The 17,917-nt window shown below is 43.5% G+C and overlaps 1 protein-coding gene across 2 annotated transcripts in view; it reads right to left on the bottom strand.

The window, feature by feature from the left end:
- The window catches only part of UNK (unk zinc finger), a 57,032-nt gene that overhangs the window by 22,222 nt on the left and 16,893 nt on the right, over window positions 1–17,917 (bottom strand). For both annotated transcript variants that reach the window (XM_030534324.1, XM_030534325.1), the window contains exons 2-10: window positions 14,220–14,429; window positions 11,683–11,859; window positions 11,102–11,232; window positions 10,837–10,972; window positions 9,015–9,132; window positions 8,004–8,088; window positions 5,781–5,923; window positions 4,551–4,598; window positions 3,566–3,766 (exon numbers count right to left, since the gene is read on the bottom strand). In XM_030534324.1, the coding sequence (XP_030390184.1) occupies window positions 3,566–3,766; window positions 4,551–4,598; window positions 5,781–5,923; window positions 8,004–8,088; window positions 9,015–9,132; window positions 10,837–10,972; window positions 11,102–11,232; window positions 11,683–11,859; window positions 14,220–14,429 (1,249 nt within the window). The remainder of the gene's footprint in view (window positions 1–3,565; window positions 3,767–4,550; window positions 4,599–5,780; window positions 5,924–8,003; window positions 8,089–9,014; window positions 9,133–10,836; window positions 10,973–11,101; window positions 11,233–11,682; window positions 11,860–14,219; window positions 14,430–17,917) is intronic.

A 17,917-nucleotide genomic window follows, 5' to 3' on the forward strand; every position in this document is an offset into this window, starting at 1 on the left:
ATCCAGCAGTGTGAGATGATGAGCTCCCAGAAAGGTAGAACATGGGAGAGACACTCCCCATAAAGAGTGGAGAGAGGGAAAGGGTCAAAACTGTCGTTTTGAGCATGTTGCCGACTGGGACATCTCTGCAGGGGACAGTCCTTTCCTAGTGAACCTGGGCTTCTTCCTGTGGGGGTTCAGCCAATCTTGGGGGGCAGTTAGTGGATGGAATGATAGTGTTGACCCATTTATGATCTATTGTATTTTCTTTTTGCTGCAGGCATTTAGATGCTCAGAGATCAGTGTCACCAGGGGGTCTTTAAAAGAATGGCGCGACGTGTCCATGGCATTGCTGAACAACTTGGGTCCCTCAATGGGAAGGTTCTTGACAGTATTTTGTTCCTCGTGGGGAAAGCTGTAGGAATTCAGCCAAGAAGCTCAGTACAAGACTACTACCATAGCCATGGAACATGCAGCTTTATTGGTGGCATCGAGCAAGGCCTGGAGAGACACCTTAGCAACTGTCTGGCCTGTTATGAAGGATTGAAATTGTTCCCTCTGATCCTGAAGCAGGTGTTCAATAAAAGATAAAAACTGAGTAGTCTGTAAAATCATAATTTGCCATCAGGGCTTGGTTACTGGCTGCTCTGAGCTGCAAAGAGGCTGAGTAGCAGCATTTATGGTTCAGAAGGTTCAGCCATTTCAGCTCCTTGTCAGATGGCATTGAGTGGGATTGATGTTGCCTGTTTCATTTGTTAACAGCCATGATAACCAGAGAATTGGTTGTAGGTTGGGAGAAAAAAAATACCCTGAGCCTTTGGGTGGGATATCTTATTTTTTGTCAGCCCATTCACATATAGGCAATATGGTAGCCGCACCGTACAGCCTGGGGCCAGCAAAGCATTGTTGATGGGAAAGGTAATTCTGCCCTGAGGAGACGTATGAAGGATGTCCAACAGGAAATGTTGGTGTTCTTGTATCTCCGCCTGATATTCATTCCATAAAGTCTTGAAATGCCTATAAATCATTGGTATAAGATGGTGGGGGAGGCATGACAGCATCATGCGGTGAGGAGGAGGCTTTGTGGGAAGGTGGTGTTTCCTCTTCCTCAGCTGGTTCTTGCTCCTCTGTAAGAGTCTCCTGTAGAGCAGGATCCAAGAGAGACGGTTATTGCTCCTGGTGTGTCCTTTTATGAGATATGACCACGTAGAACTGCTTGCCAAAAGGGGCCGCTGGGTTCCAATAAGCCCACTGTGGTGGGACGTAAGGGAAAGGGGCAAGGCCCCATGGCTTTCTTTGCCAGGGCTGCTGGGTGTATATCCTGCCAGGAATTTCTTCCTTAAAGTGTACCCCAAGGGAGAGAGGTTGGCATGAGAAGGTGGAGGAACCTTGTATAGACACGTCAGAATAGGATGAGGTGCAGGGGTGAAAGTAACTTAAAGGACTTACCGGTACCCCAGAGTCCTGATTAGGGGCGTGGCCTCAACTGGAAGAGGCAGGGCCTCAAACGGGAGAGGTTTGGCCTTTCAATATTTAAAGACCCTGGAACTCTGGCTGAGTCTGGGAGCCCCAGGGCCTTTAAATCACCCCAGAGCTACCAGCTGCAGAGGTAGCTGGGAGCCCCAGGGCTCAGGAGCGAATTAAAGGGCCTGGGGCTTTGGCCGCTGAAGAGCTCTGGGCCCTTTAAATCACCATGGGAGCCCTGCCGCCGCTACCCCGGGCCAGCAGGGCTCTGGTGGTGATTTAAAGGGCCCAGGGCTCTGGCCACTGAGTGGAGCCCAAGGCCCTTTAAAGCGCCGCCGGAGCTCTGGCAGCAGGGCCCAGGCAGCGCTTTAAAGGGCCCAGGGCTCCCCGCAGCGGCCGGAGACCCGGGCTCTTTAAAGGGCCCGAGGCTCCAATAGCCGGGCTTGGGTGGGGATTTAAAGGGCCTGGTGCTGTGGCTGCTGCGGGGAGCCCCGGGCCCTTTAAAGCACGTCCAGAGCCCTGCTGGCTTACTTTCACCTCTGATGAGGTGTCATGCTCAGTGACCATCAGAGGAGCAAGTGGTGCTGCTACCAGTGACTAAGTTGGTACTGGGATCTGGAAAGAGTCCTGTAACTGCACTGGTACCAGAGGCTGATACTTGATTGGCTGAGGAGATGGTACCAGAGGATGTGTCAGCACCAGCAGGAAAATACTCTCAGTACACTCAAAAAGTTTGTGGGAAACTGGTGACTACATCAGTACTAGAGGACAAGTCACTGTTGAAGATGGTAGGGTCAGAGGGTTAAGTAGTGTGATGACAAATCGGCCTACAAATTTACCCAAATTGGGAGCTCAACTCTAAAAAGTAGGTAAAAATTCGTAAGATGTTAAAATAACCTTTAATAACAAATGTTGATGGGAAAAGGTATGAAAGGGAGACTGAATAATTGAATTAATCTAAACAAAAAGGCTGAGTTGAGATGATTCAATGACTGTGTTGAAATTATGCTTGTCAAAAACAGGAAATATGGAGCCGGAAGTTAACAAGCCAAAACTGGTACATCTGAAATTAAACCTAATTGGTGGACAAAATAATGAGGAGTGGGCTATTCCACCCATCACTTCCTTTTTGGGTCCTTAAAAGAAAGAGTTTGTGGGGAAAGTATCAAAGAACAAAAGGAACAGATGGAAAAAAACAGACAAAGGCTACTGGTATGAACTTCACCACTAGGGCTGCTGCTGCTACCGCCACCATTTCCTGGTGGACCTTCATCATCCTGACGATAATTTTACATGAGTAATTATAAAAATAAAATATCAAAAAATTAAGTGCAGAGAGGCAGCAAGCTGTGTTTCTAGCTAACGGAAAATACGACGCTCCAACTCAAGTCACAGTTCAGTAAGAAGTGGAATGGTGGCGGGTCAACTCTGCCTTATATTCTTGAGTCAGAGCACATGGCTATCTAGAGAGCAGGTGCAGACCCATGAACACTGCTCACAAAATTCTCCAATCAAGAGTGTACAGGCTCATGCACATCCTGATGTGTAGCACTCCTAGGGACACTACTTGAAGAACAAGGAGTCTCAATTCAATGTGGAAGCCAGGGAAAAGATTCCAGAAGGATGATATGGTTGGAGCAGTGGGAGAGGAAGAGGACTAGCAGTGGTGTTTTAGACAGACTAGAGAAGTGAAAGGTGACAACAGCAGAGATCCAGGTGCAGTGATCAAGGTGACCAAAATGTGAACAAGGATTTTAGCAGTGAAGAGAGAGAGGAAAAGATTAATTCTGGAATATTCTACATCTGAAGAGAACCTGGATATGGAAGGAGGATATATAAATGACATCAAGTTGCTATCCAATGGTAATAGAGAAGGAAAGAGGTGGACAGAGACTTGAAGTAAAGAGGAGAAGCTAAATTTTTGACAGACTAAGTTTGCAATGGCAGTAGGACACCCACGAGTTGATGTGAGATTGAATGGATTGATGGAGGTTGGGAGTGGAAGAGTAGATTTGGGAATCAAACATTGTGACTATAGCGTGTTACTTTTGTTCCACAGACGGAGGAATCAATAAAACTAAGTCAGGCAATTCCTCTCTACCACCCAACACTTCCTTCTTACCTGGCATTTGAAGCTCTTCAGATACTCAGCTCCCACCTGATCCTCCCGCTCAAACCCTGGTGCCTTCTTGTAGCTGCTCGCTGCTGTTACTGAGTCTGTGGGAAAACCAATGCTCTCCAAGCTGTGTTGTTTCCCAATGGCACCAGGAGGGGACCCACATATATTAGATGGACTTCCGAGACTGCTGTTCCTACAAAGAATCTAATGGAAGAAGAAAACACAAGGGTCATAAAAATGGAGAGTTCAAACAGTCAGTAGCACTGAATCAAATGATTCCTAAGGACACTGATACTCTTACTTCCTTGTTTGTGCATTAGCTTTATTGATGTTCAGCACAAAGAGACAAATCTAGACAGCCAGTAGGGGGAGCACAAAATACCGTTTGTGTGCAAATCTCACAAACATAATGGCTCTTTGTTGTAATTTCTCAGCAACGCAGTGGTGGATTTAGCACAGTGATTTGTAACCTGAAGCTCTAGAGACACTTCAACCCCTCTGCAGCCTCACATGCAACTCATGGAGTTCACAGGCCTGATCAAAGCTCTTCTCATTTTCCTTAAGCTACAGGGTGATTCAGGTTAGGATCCTGTCTGCACTTTGAGGAGGAACAGTGTTTTAAACCTGTTAGACAGTAGTAAAAACACCTACGCCTGCAGGAGCAGCGTATATGCTACAGCATCTACCAGTGGAACTGCACCCCGCTAGTCTGAAAATCCTAGCGTACACAAGGCCAAAGTATCGACAACCAGTGTTAAAACAAGGCTTCCCAAAAGGTTCTCTCCTTTGGGACACAACCATGCATTATGCATTTAAATGGGATTATTTCTGCAACTTAGAACTACGTTTGCACATGCCTGTTGATCCCAAAGTTTGAAATGCTGCATAGAGAGGGCTGGAGATCAAAAGAGGGAGTGCTGTGAGCGTCCTATAATATTTTGATTTTTACACTGTCTGCTGTTTTCCCTCCCCTTCAGTCACTACTTACTGTGGTGGAGGTGGGGCTAGTTGGCAGAGTTCCTGGTTTACTCCACACCTAAAGTACAAATACAAAACAGAACAGGCCACGTGAGGTTGGTTACTTCACTGAGTATTTTCCTTTGATTAATTACTTATGTAAAATTATCATCAGCAAAGCTATATTTGTTTGCAGACTACATGCAGCTGCCCTGATGACTGAGGAATGACAAAAAGGCATGTTTCCTTTTTTGGTATACGTTCATGGATGAGGTAGCATTCAATTTTAAAGACGGAAGAGCTCCAGAAAGAGAACAGACTTCAGCGATCATCAGTTGGAACACATGTTCAGTTCCCCTGTGGCTTGCCCAGCATTCAGATGGCACTTTCACAGAAAATAAAAGAATGTTTGTACTTTATTCCACAGTCTTATTTACTAAGAGAAAATAAATGAATTCAACTCATCTAAACCAGTTTAGAATTTGCAATCATGATTTAAGACCATGCCATTGTAGCTCTTCAAAATCTTCATCAACAGTTTGGGAATGCTGCAAGCTCCAAAGTGGCTTAATGCAAATCAGCAAAGATAAAAAAACGGGGAAAAAAATCAGAAAGAAAAGGAGATGCCTTGTACCCCACTAACTCCTGTGTCTGTATGTTCCTCTACTTTGATTGTAAGCTTTTCTTGTCAGGGACCTCTTGTCTTGTATCTACAGCTAATGTACATAGCACATCTTGGGGCACTGTATAAACTAGTAAATGTCGCAGGGCTTGGCCACCCCTCAATAAATCACAAATATTCTATAATGCCAGACATACTGTGCACAAGCTAAACCGCTTTGAGATTTCATGCATAAGCAAACTAAACTACAGTTTCGTACTCTGGATTATACTGGTTCATGCCTTGTACATGGAAACAGAAGCCCTACATTCTTCTCCAAGCAGAAAGGAGTTAGGCTGGATGCACTGCTGCAATCCGCTCTTCACTTTCCTGAAAAATACCTTAACCCAGAGCTAAAAAGGAAACTTTCGAGAGAATGAAAAGCTGAGAAGTGCTATAGGCATGGAGTGGGTTTTTATGAGTAAGATTGAAACCTATGTCCCTCCCCAAATAAGCTCTCTGAGGGAAGTACTGAGCTGAGAGCCAACAAAATTCAAATCCTTTGGGAAATGTTCCTCCTCTGGAAGACAGTGGTACAACAGGTCAGGGAAATGCAGGTTCACAATATGTGGACAAATGCTTCCCAGCAGGGTCACATACATTGCTAAGGTCCGGGGCATGTGGACTGGAAGGGCTCACTGGAACAGAATCACCAGCAGCTGATGGCATATACATCACAGGGCCTGTTTGCGTTGGGCTGGATACAGCTGAGGATGGCTGTAAATCTTCATTGAGTGGAGGCTCTGCGAGAAAGAGAAGGGCATGCAATATCACTCAAAGCTACATGAATGGCCAGGGATCACAAAATGCTTGGGAAGAACAGCAGCTACGCACATCTCCTGCTGCTAGCTCTTCACAGGGAATGTTTCAGGGATGCTTCTTTTTAATCAGTATAGAAGCAACAAGAAATCCTATTAGGCAAAATGGGCATTTCTCATCTTATATTATTACTCTTTCTCCAGTTCTGCAATCTGCTGGTCTCTAGCTCAGTAATACCTCTTCCTCCAATAGTATTTTTACTAAGTGAATTACATGCTACACATTCAGGATATCCTGAACTAACTAGGGGTTTTATCCATGCTATGCACATAGGTGACTGATTTGTTATGATTAGCTAAGGGAGATAGATACATTTCTGTGAGTTCTCAACACCAATCATTACAGAAAATGGTAGTGTGTGTACAAGGCTATGGAATTGCACCCTTCCCTTTAAACGTCATAAATACCCAGGAAAATAGTGCAGGCTTTCATTGCACTGATTTAAAACATTATACAGCCCTCAGCAACAAATGGCTATCACTCGTGAAATTCATCAGGATGATTTCCAAGAGATTTAGATGTTCTTGGATATGATCTTCTTTTCCTTTTTATAGGGGCTTCCATCTGTGGATCTCAAAGCACTTCACATATAGTAATGAATTACACCTCATTACACTTCTGTCAAGACATAAATTATTATTTTCACTTTTTAGATGGGCAAATCAAGACACAAAGAGATTTGCTCAAGGTCATACAGTGAATCAGTCTTAGAGCAAGGATTAGAGCCCATTTCTACTGGCTCACAACTACTCTGCTCCGATTACCTAAATTCAGCATTACAACTTGAGTGTAGAATCCAATAGGAACAATGGGATGTGAAAGAGCTAACTCTCATTTATAAATGCAAGTGTCGACAGTAATAACCAAATTTATCAACCAGAATTATGACAAAGAAACTAAAAGGGACCGGAATTCAAGGTTTCTATCTGTTATGCATGAAAGTGGCTTCCAGTATGGAAGTCCCAAATTCAAACAGACATTTGTAACTAGCTCTGTTACATCCAGAGAAATATAAAGAATAAGCCAACAACAGACTCTCTGCTCTTGTTTAAAGGGGCATTGTCAGGAGGTGAAGAGGTTTTCTAGAAAACAGTTAAAAAAACTTTACTAGTGCCATTTAAAAAAATATGAATAAAAACAGCTCTTATCTGGATTTAAATAATCTTGTGCAGTATTTGCGACTCAAATGCTGGAGCATCATTTAATACTGTATAAGAGAATTAGCAAGAGAACCTGCCTAATAACATTCCTTAGTATTTCTATAGCACTTTTCATCTTCAAAGCATATTACCAACCATTAATTAATCCTCACACTAAAATACTATAATTACTTAATACGTGGAGAAACATGCACAGAAAGCTGAAGCGTGCAGAAGGTCACTCAAATTATCATGATGGTCCCTTTGGGCTTTAAAGTCTATGACTTGTCCAAAAGTGCAGAGGGAGTCAGTGTTGGAGTTGGGATTAGAACTCAGGTAATCCTAGCTGCCAATTATAGGAGGCAAAACTAGACTAGAAACAAATCTATTTTTGTTGTCTAATCTCAGTTAAAATACAAGATGTAAATTAAAAACACAAATGGTAAAAATAAATTTGATTTTTAAATGTTAATAATCTCATGTTAGAAACTACATTCTAAGATTTTTAAGAACTCATATGCTTTGAACTTGACTGTGTCCCAGTTTAACCATATGAAGAAGAAAGGCAGTGCTCTCTCTATAGTATAGTCCTTATAATTCTGAGGATACGGAGAGCTGAGCTAGTGAGATAGAAGAGAGGGATAGATGTTTCAAAAGTGAAGACAATGAGTAACCATGGTTGTAGCCCTACAAAACATCTATTGCCTTCAGCTGTGCTCACACCTCCTATTGGCATCATGACTTTAAATGAACTACCAAAGAAAGCTCTCCCCTTTGTGGTCCTATCTACTCTGGCCAGCAGCACCAAACTAAAGACATTTATGGCTAAAGCATCACTGAAAGATGAGAGAAGAAGCCAACGTACGTTCTACATGTGCAAAGGCACAGAAGGGTCCCCGAGGACAGCTGCCAGACTGCTGCATGTCGTTGCACTTGGTGGATTTGTAGATCTGAGACGAAAAAACAAAACAAAACACACAGAGACTTAGTAAGAAAAGACTGAGCATCATGATTCAGGCAGAGAAATACCTAAAATAGATTCAACAGTGAGACAGAAACACAGACTAGAGTCACAGACACAAACAAAGATGTCAGAGTATCCACTTAAATGCTTTGCTTTAAAGAAAGAAAAGCCACTGGAGTTTTGGTAACGTCAACAATTGTCTCATCACAGCTAAGGTCACCTAAGGGTTGGCAGTTGCCATCAGTCTCCAATGACTTAAGTTGGAGCTCTGGGTGTGGAAGAACAGTAAATTATAGTGTTAGGGGAACAACCGATAAATGACAGGCTAGAAAACTGATCCCCTGTTTAGTAAGAAAATGATCAATAACTGACAGATGGGTCCTTCCTTCCTCTGATGGGGAAAATGACATTGCTAGTGTTGGCCAGACAAAACCACTTTCAACACCATAACGTGAAGTGTGACTGTGACATGCTTTCTGTAATTCTTCTGGAAAAGCTTTGGGACAGTCTGCACTAGCAGTTAAGTCATTTTCAGAACTGGTTCATGGGGACCTGTTATTGACAACTGTCAATTACAAATCACTTTCATAGTACATAAACCCTATTAGTTCACCTGTGTACCCATTCAACACATCTACAATACACACATATACACTACGCGTTTACCCTCTCTTTCTCCCTCACACACACTCTTTTCCCCTCCTTCTTTACTTTCCTCCCAAAGGGACCCTTGTCAAGTAGCTGTGGTCCAAGCTCACTCCAAATGTGCTGCTTCTGCACTCAACGACCATGTTGCAAGCAGCTCATCATTCCCTGCCTGTTTGCTGGGCCCCTGCTGCCTCAACACCTGTAATCCTGGAATTCTCCCTCTCAAATAGCAAGATGTCAAATGGGAAGGTCGGGTTACCATACCTCTGGGTGAAACTGCTGCTCTGTGCGAGTGTGGCAGTACTGGCATGTATCCCCATTCTCACACTTACTGGGGTCTCCCCACTCGTCTCCATGTTTCACACTGGGGCATGGTGAAGATCTGTATAAAGAAGGGGTAGTGGAATGCATCAAACACAAACATGTATTGGCCACTCTCAACCCTACCTCCTGGCACCCCAACATCCCAAACCGGGAGCCAGGCTCTACTGCTCCCCTCCATTGTACACACTCTGCTCTTCCAGCTTCTTCTCCTACACTCACTTCTTGGTGCCTATGCAGCTTCCTCCCTGCTACCTCCGCAGTTTCTATCGCTTGCAAAGACTGCCCAATTAAAGTGATTTTTTTTCCCCATCTGAGACTTAATGCTAACTTGAACCAAAATAGTTTAACTGTATTAGTAGGTGATATGATAGTGTCAAAGATACTGGATCTGTTTTCTGTTTCAGAACTGGGTCTTCATATAATGTTAATAAGTTAATTGACTAATCCCAAACACATAGCACTGTGGGCTAGTCAGTTTCCAGGATTACATTGTGGCCCTGTAGAAGACTGGCTGTGTGAGGTCACCAATGAAAATGCAGGCCTGTTCCCTTTCTCTCTGCTGGGAACCTTTTCTGTTTCCCCGGTCTGCACTCTTGATGTGCCCCACTCCCTGTTCTATATGGTCTTATCCATTCCCTCAATAAACTGCAGGGGAGGCACATAGCAGCAGCAGCAGGGATTGAGCAGACAGCCGCATCAGTTGTTGGGGGAGGATGGCTGGCAGCACAGAAGTAGGAGAGATACTGATGCTCTCCATGAACTGGTAGGGGGCCCTCAACTCTTCCAATACTCGTTAATAAGACACAAATATGGGACAGAAAGATGGGAGGGGCCTCCTGTTGGAGATAGGAGGAAGAGTCTCTGGATGTCACCCAAGGACTCTCATGGTGTGTATGCTTGTCCTGGAGGTGATGGGTTAATGCTCCTTTGATTTTACGGGGTTTTAGAATTGATTGGAAAAATTTTGTGACCAAAATGTTGGGAGGAAAATGAGACTGTTCATGATTTGTCCACCATGTTTTTCAGCCAGTTTTGATGTTTTTAAGAGGGACTGAAGAAAAGCCTCCCTGAGGCCATAATAAAAGTTCTTTTGTGCTCTTGGAAATCAGAGCCACTAAGCTGGACAAACTGTGTTGACGAAGACACCTCAATGGTGACGAGTCAGGAGAGAGGAAATGATGCGAACACCTCTAAACTAAGTCGCAGGATCCTTTAACAGTCAAATGAGAAGTGCAAAGCAGGCAGCATTGGTGATCTCCCCAAACCCCTTTCAATTTCAATCATCAGACATATGAGATGGCCTGATAATTCTAAAAAGGTTTACCTGCTCTCAGTTAAGCCCATATAAACGTAACCTACACACAGTGTGTGGTTTTGTTTACAAATGGAACTAAATTCCTCTTTTAGGTTTTTTTCACCCTGCATCATTTTTTAAATGAGTTTTTTGTTTAACTCATTATGCTTGTTATGGAGAAGCCGCATGCAGTTTCTGTCTACAATGAGTAGACCAGACCTGTAACATGATTTGGTAACACAGTTATTTGTTTATTATAGGCATTAATTATTGACCCTAGTTATATGGCAAATTCCCAGGCCTGGGACTAGCATGTTAACCCAGTACTTCAGCACAGCAGAACTGTAAGAATAGGCCTTAAGGAAGGGCTAACAATATTAAATGAAGCAAATCTAAGGTCCTTGGTTGGGGACCTCTGCCAACCCTGAACTCCTAAGCTGGAAAATGAAAGGCCCAGGATGAAGGTACCTGTATTTGTGTTTTCTTGGGCTTCTTCTTCTATCTTTGCTGTTGTGGTAGTAGGGACAGGCGTAACCCTGGCGACAGAGACGGGGGGGTTTCTTGCATTGCTCTGTCTTGTAGTTTCCCAACACGTACGTTGTGTCTGTGAAGGAAGGTCCCACTGGTTACTTGGAGATGACAAGTGTTTTGCTTACTATGCAAAAGCCCTTGATGGGAGCGGGCACTCCAAGCACACTGGACTGCCCCCCATGCAAGACTCTAAGGGACTCACCTTGCCACCTTGGCTCCTCACTGAGTATTTTCTCTATCATAGCATGGCTAGCAGCGACTGCAGATTGACCCTCTATGCCACCCTCTGATGTGGTCTGACCATTCTGCAAAGCCTCCATAGCCTGAAGCTCCCTTCGGGAATAGAGTTAAATGAACAATAGGCAGACAGAGCAGATGAAGAGACAGATACGTATGTCTAACAATTTTGTCAGACAATTGCTACAGCACTTTGAAGTAGTTGTATGTTCATGATGTCCACTGGCTTTTGCCATAACATACAAAGAAACAAGTGATCAAACACCAGCAGTTCATTCCCTGGGAATTTCAGCCTCAGAAGTTTGAACCCCCTGCAGGGTTCTCAGGCAGGGTGCCACTAGCCTCGTGCATACCCCTTTTTTGGGGAACCCCTCTGAAGAGGTTTTTGTGTTTTGCCTTGCTATGGGGGGAAATGTTGCCATCACTCTGATATTTAGCAGTATTTTGTTACATTTGTGTATATTCTTTGATCAGCTGACCTTTCATTCAGGTCCAGTGATCACCCCTCCATGCACAGCCCCAATGTGAAACTCCATCCTCCGCTACCTGATGTCGTAAACAGGAGAACGTAGGTCATGAGGCCCATGAGCAAAGGCGCAGTGGAGGCCGTTCTTTGTGCAATTTCCTTTGGAGTCAGTCTCATGGATGCAGATTCCAGTTTTGTAGTAGCGCAGATGATATCTCCTCTCTGTGTCACCAGTAGTTCTATGCAAGAATGGACACCTGAGGCATAGGGGAAAAAAGCCAAATTCTGGTCACGCTCTTGTTGCCAGGGTGGACTGACCGGTATGAAAGGACATGCTGATGATGAAAACTGCTGGTGGTGTCAATTTTACTAACCCTGCCCCTCTCTTTTATCATGCCTTACAGCATTCCTTAAATGCATGCTAGATAACAGCTTCTCTCACAGACAAACAACTGGATCCTTAAGCCTTCAGAGGCTCACTATTCTATAGACCAGTGGTTCCCAAACTTTAATAACCTGTGAACCCCTTTCACTAAAATGTCAAGTCTCGCGAACCCCCTCCTAAAAATGAATATTTCCAGGGATTTCTCCTTTACCTCAGTATAAACTATAAAAGTAGTGATCTTGGAAATATAAAATTTGTTTTTATGACATGTTTATTACACACTATTTATTATTAATTATTATTTAGCATTACAGTATTTTTATTACATTATGAAAACGGCAAGATCTCGCTTTCGTAGCTTGTATCACTTTGAATAAGTCTGTTATAAGACAAGCCTCCTATGTTTCATCAAGGAGTATCAGATGTGAAAGAATGAAGGTATTTAAGAAGCCAACTCAAAGAGTTCCTCCTACACAAGCATTCAGGTATTGAGCAGTCCAGGCAAACAACACACATTACAACGAAACTTAAACTTGTTCTTCATAATAATTTAAAAACAATACTAGCTTCCTATTTAATTTAAAAAACAGCGAAAAATATCCACCTCCCTTTCTATTTCTTATAAGGACTCCTGAAGTTTAAATCTCCTCAATGTGACTGATAATGCTTGCTTTGATCTGCTTAGCTCTTGGAAGTCCAGAGGCTTTGGGCTGCTGGCCCTGGGCTGCCCGGGGTCCCTAAAGATAGCTCTGTCTGCCATTAGGGAATTTTTTCCCAAGAACCCCTGTAATATTTTGCAAACCCCCAGGGTTCACAAACCCCAGTTTGGGAACCACTGCTATAGACCAATGAGTGTCAGGGATCCAGAAAAGAGCAAGAATACTCTCAAGGCTTTACTGGTGTATCAGCGATGAATGAGGGACATCCCATGGCACACATATTTCCTTTGCAGCTCTCCTTTCATTTAGGTTCCTAGCTGTCACTGTTTCCTGCCAATGTACTACTTTAGGTCCATGGGCTGTGCCAGTCCATCTATAGCTAGACAGACCGCTCACAGGAGAGCATGGGGCAAGGGAGGAAATACAGAACACTGTCATTTTAGCTGACACTTTATTTTTTTCTTTCTACTACATATTAGTCATACCCTGAGTGGGAAAAAAAAATCCACAAATCTGTCACTAAGAAATGTAAAAGAACCAGAAAAACAGGTGAAGCTGATGTACTTGTGGGACCTATCCAAAGATACGGACCAACCAACAGCAGTAAGATGGTTTCATCCACTACTAACCTGGGTCAAATATGAACCAGTAATCTGGAGGTCAAAGGCTCCATATCCTATTACCTACCCATCCAGCACCCCACTAATGAGAGAGAATCTGAACAGAAACTGATACCACAGGTCTGTTTGATTGTTTCACTCTCTTCCACTTACCTTATCCTTTATTCAGTAAGCAGAATCTGCCACTTTCCAGATATGCCTAACCTTTTTTGTTTATATTGGCACCATGAAACGTAACTGAAATTGCATCAGTCTATATTTTGACCACCGTCAGGATATGCTATTATTACTCTATAGTTTATCTTGTCTCTGATTCTATATTCTCCATGTTCACTCCTGCATGGCTGATGCCTGCCGTAGCACACTGCAGTAATAATCTTCTAAAATATCTCTCTATTCCAACAGAACCTACCAAACAATTGATGAGGAAAAACATGGCATTCTAGAGTGTTTCTCCACCTTGTGTACCTCCCATGGCTCTAGTGACATATAAATGGTCACTAGGCATCAGTAAAGGGTAATTAAGTTATATAATTTTAAAAGTAGAGGCTGGATGGTTCAGGGCACAGGTAAGAGGACACAGAGCTTTTCACCAGTCAGCCATCAGTTCAATTCCAGCTCAAGTTGATAGTGACATAAGCTAGTTTGATGTTTGCATGGTGGCCATTCTCAGTCCAGTTGTCCTTAAAACTCTGCTGAAGATGCAAGGACTGAAGAGGTAATGGAGACTGAATTTCTCTCTCAGTCTCAGTAGTAGTACCTCTGCTTTAGGGTTGAAATACAGAGATTGCTACTGCAGCTTTTACATCTGTTCTTAGGTTACTCTGTATGATCTTAAGTTCAAAAAGCTGCTTTGCTGAAGCGTCTTCTCTATAAACACTGGTTGGAATCAACACCTGGACTGATCCCAAGAGCTGACTGGCAGAATGCAGGAATGAGCAGACTTTACTTACTCATCTCCTTCTGGGCAGATTCCTGTGGTCTCATCATATTTGGTACAGTAAATGTCAGGGCTGTAGTTAAAGGTGCCATCCCGACGGCGGATAGATCTGCGACGACGCTGGTTGACAAAGTGCCAATGGAAGCAAGTATAGGGCCGGTGCTGAGTGCATTTGTGCTGCACAAAAAGGGGGCACTGCTCAGTACGGAACTCCTTCAGGTAGCTGCAGGGAGAAATCAAGGAGAAGGAGGTTAGAACAAGGAGACGGGTCAGAGCCCATGTCAACTCACTCTGCAGAGCCCATGCCAAACCACACAGCATCCATCACAGGGATGCATGCTGTGTTTCCCACATCCCCCCCCCCTCCCCCCTCCCGTTTTAATTCTCAATAACAGATTGGAAGCTGCTGGTTTTCTGGAGCAGGGAGACATTAGTTTCCAGGCTGCTCAACTCAAACTTGGAATTCAAACATCAGCGCTAAAAGCAGCCGCAATCAACAAAGAATTTCCTATCATATTTTTAAGTACCATTTAAAAGAGGGCTGTCTCAATGCTTAGTGAACTAGTTAAATATTTAGTAAGCAAGCAGTATTTTTAGATACAGATCTACCTAATTCCATCCCCAACTCTGAAAGGTATGAGTGGGAAGAGATTTTTCTTCCCTTAAAGAGATACAGTCAGGTTAAAAATCACATTAAATAAAAACACCGTAAAGACAGGTTTAATGCCTCAGATTATTACAGCTGAAAGAGTTTTTAAAAAAAGATATATTTTTCTCCATTTGTCCTGACTGGTTACTTCTTGCTTTTCCTAAAGCTTGGACAGTGAAAATAAAACTAGTCAGTTTCACTATCTGGTCTTTTGCATTAAGGACTCAATCCTGGCAGCTACTGAGCACTACGGTTGCCAACCCTCCAGGATTGTTCTGCAATCTCCAGGAATTAAAGATTAATCGTTAATTAAAGATTATGTCATGTGATGAAACCTCCAGGAATACATCCAACCAAAATTGGTAACTCTACCGAGCAGCCTCACTTTGAAGTGTAATGGAGTTGAAGGCACTCAGCATCACACATGACTGCTCCGCACTTAGCAGGATCAAACCCTAGCTAGAAAAATGTTGCAGTATTTGGACTATAAAAAACCCAGATGATATTTAAATTATTTTTTTAAAAACAGTATAAACATTATTTTTACAGGAGTTTTAAGGGCTATTTTGTTGGATTTTTCTTCCTTTTAAGACCTACATATTTTTAAGGCCAAAACAACCTAACAGTGTCCCTTTAAAATCTGAATGTCTTCTCTATCTTCAGAACTAACGAGAACCTGAGCCTCTGTTAGTGACATAGCAACAAATGAATCTCAAAAACAGCCAGCAGAGGATTAAAAAATGGTTTACTTTGACACAGTGATCTGACTGGGATCTGGATACAGGTTATTTCAAAATAGCACATTAGTCGAAACTCAGTAGCTGTGCTAAATTTATTAGGAACATAAGAATTACCCTATTGGGTCAGGCTCAAGGGACGTCTATCCCAATATCCTGTCTCTGGCAGTGGCCAGCACCACATGCTTCATAGGAAAGTGTCTACATTAGGTCTCATTCAGGTATCTAACAATTATTGATTGTGAAGTTTATTCACATATACACTACAAGGCAGGAGAATAAAAAAGTATTGAATGTTGTCAAGGGCTCACTCCTCTCTTAAATTATTATTGTCTTTTTAACGTTGATTTTAAATAAACAGAAATGCACCACATGCTTGAAGATGAAGAAAATCATCTCAGGCTGTATCTGTACAAGAAGAAACGTGTGTTTTTAAAATATGGTGGCTGACACATTTCAAAAATAGCCTTTTCCGCAACAAGGACGAGGCCTCAGAAATGTATAACATATTCCAAGCCTTTTCATTTTCAGAGGCCAGAATCTTGCTGGCAAGAAGTTTTCTACAGAATGATTTTGCAACTGAGAAAGGTGAAAGACTTTCCCAACCATTCACTTCCAAATCTTTTGACCCTATACGCATTTAAGACCTGATTTTCAGAGGTGCCGAGCACCCACATATTCCATTGCCTTCTATTAGAGTTGTGGGTGCTCAATACGCCTGAAAATTGGGCTCTAGGGCTTTCTATCATGTCCAAAACCATTTTTATACACCCTTGCAAGCTAGTGTGGCTGTAACACCGAACAGAGCTATAAGTATAGACCTCATATAGTTATAAAGCAAGTCAAAAGCATTTTCAGAAACTGTGCTATGGACTACAACTGTTTTGTTTTTAAAAAGGCCTGCTCCTCTGAGAGGAGATCCCTGCCTCAACCAGGTTTGTGACAACTGTGTTCAAAAACAATTCCCTAGAAAGGCTGCACCATGCCTGAAAGGTTTTCTAACACAGCTATTCCCAGCACAATTTCACGCCATCATAGGAACAAGCACTCTTTGTTAAGGGCCGACCCTTATCAAACATGTAAGTTTTAGTTTATCAGGCCCAGTTGCTGTTCCATGCTAATGAGCCTTAGGGAAAAATGACTGTCCACTGACGCCTGCTCATCTGGGTTGGGAAAATCAATTATGCTAGTTATGAGAATTTGAGACGTAACATGATCACTTAAATGCCAATACCTAGAATGCTTTTCATAGTAATACATAGCAGCATATAACCCTTTTCATCCACAGATCTCCAAGTGCTTCACAATGGTGAAATAATATTATCCTCAATTTAAAGATTAGGAAACTGCAGCAGAGAGGCTAGGTAATATGTCCAATATCAAACTACAGGCCTGTGACAGTCAGCAATAGGGTTGCCAACTTTCTAATAGCAGAAAATTGAACACCCTTGCCCTGTCCCCAAGGCCCTGCCCCTGGTCACTCCATTCCTCCTCCGTCACTTTCTCTCCCCCACCCTCACCCACTTGCTCATTTTCACCGGTTTGGGGCAGAGGGCTGGGGTACAGGAGGGGGTGAGGGCTCCGGCTCAAGGTGCAGGTTCTGGGGTGGGGACAAGGATGAGGGGTTTTGGGTGCAGGAGAGAGCTCCAGGCTGAGGCTGAGGGGTTTGGAGTGCAGGAGGGGGCTCAGGGCTGGAGCAGGGAGTTATGGCTCGGGAGGGAGTTTGTGTGTGGGAGGTGGTTCAAGGCTGGGGCAAGGGGTTGGGGTGCAGGATCGAGGAGGGAGTTCAGGGTACAGGTTCCAGGGGGCTCCTGGGAAGCGGTGTCACATCCCTCTGGCTCCTTGCCAATGGGAGCTGCAGAGCCAGCGCTCGGGACAGGGGCAGCGTGCTGACCCCTTGTGGCTATCCCTATACCTAGGAGTTGGAGGGACATGTGGGCCGCTTCTGGGAGACCGTGGAGTCATGTAAGGAGCCTGCCAGCCCCGCGGCAACTGGACTTTTAATGGCCTGGTCAGCAGTGCTGACCGGAGTCACCAGGGTCCCTTTTTGATCAGGTGTTCCTGAGGTGACCTTTCTGAAAAGCACTGAACTCTCTCAACTTCCAGTGAAATTAATGAGAGTTGAGGGAGCTGAGCACCTTGCAGTACTGGGCCCCAGGACCCCTGCCTTCTAGATGTAAGCTTGCTTGTGTATGAGCACTGATATTATTTTAAAATAAAGAATGGAACAGATGGGGAGGGGAGGAATTTAAACAGCTTTAGCTTAGCAGGGAAGTTTAAAAATGCATATGCTGACTAGGGAGTTCAGTCTCCGGAGTGTAGGTT

This window comes from Gopherus evgoodei, chromosome 15 (assembly GCF_007399415.2).
Source record: "Gopherus evgoodei ecotype Sinaloan lineage chromosome 15, rGopEvg1_v1.p, whole genome shotgun sequence".
In the NCBI taxonomy this organism is placed as follows: Eukaryota; Metazoa; Chordata; order Testudines; family Testudinidae; genus Gopherus; species Gopherus evgoodei.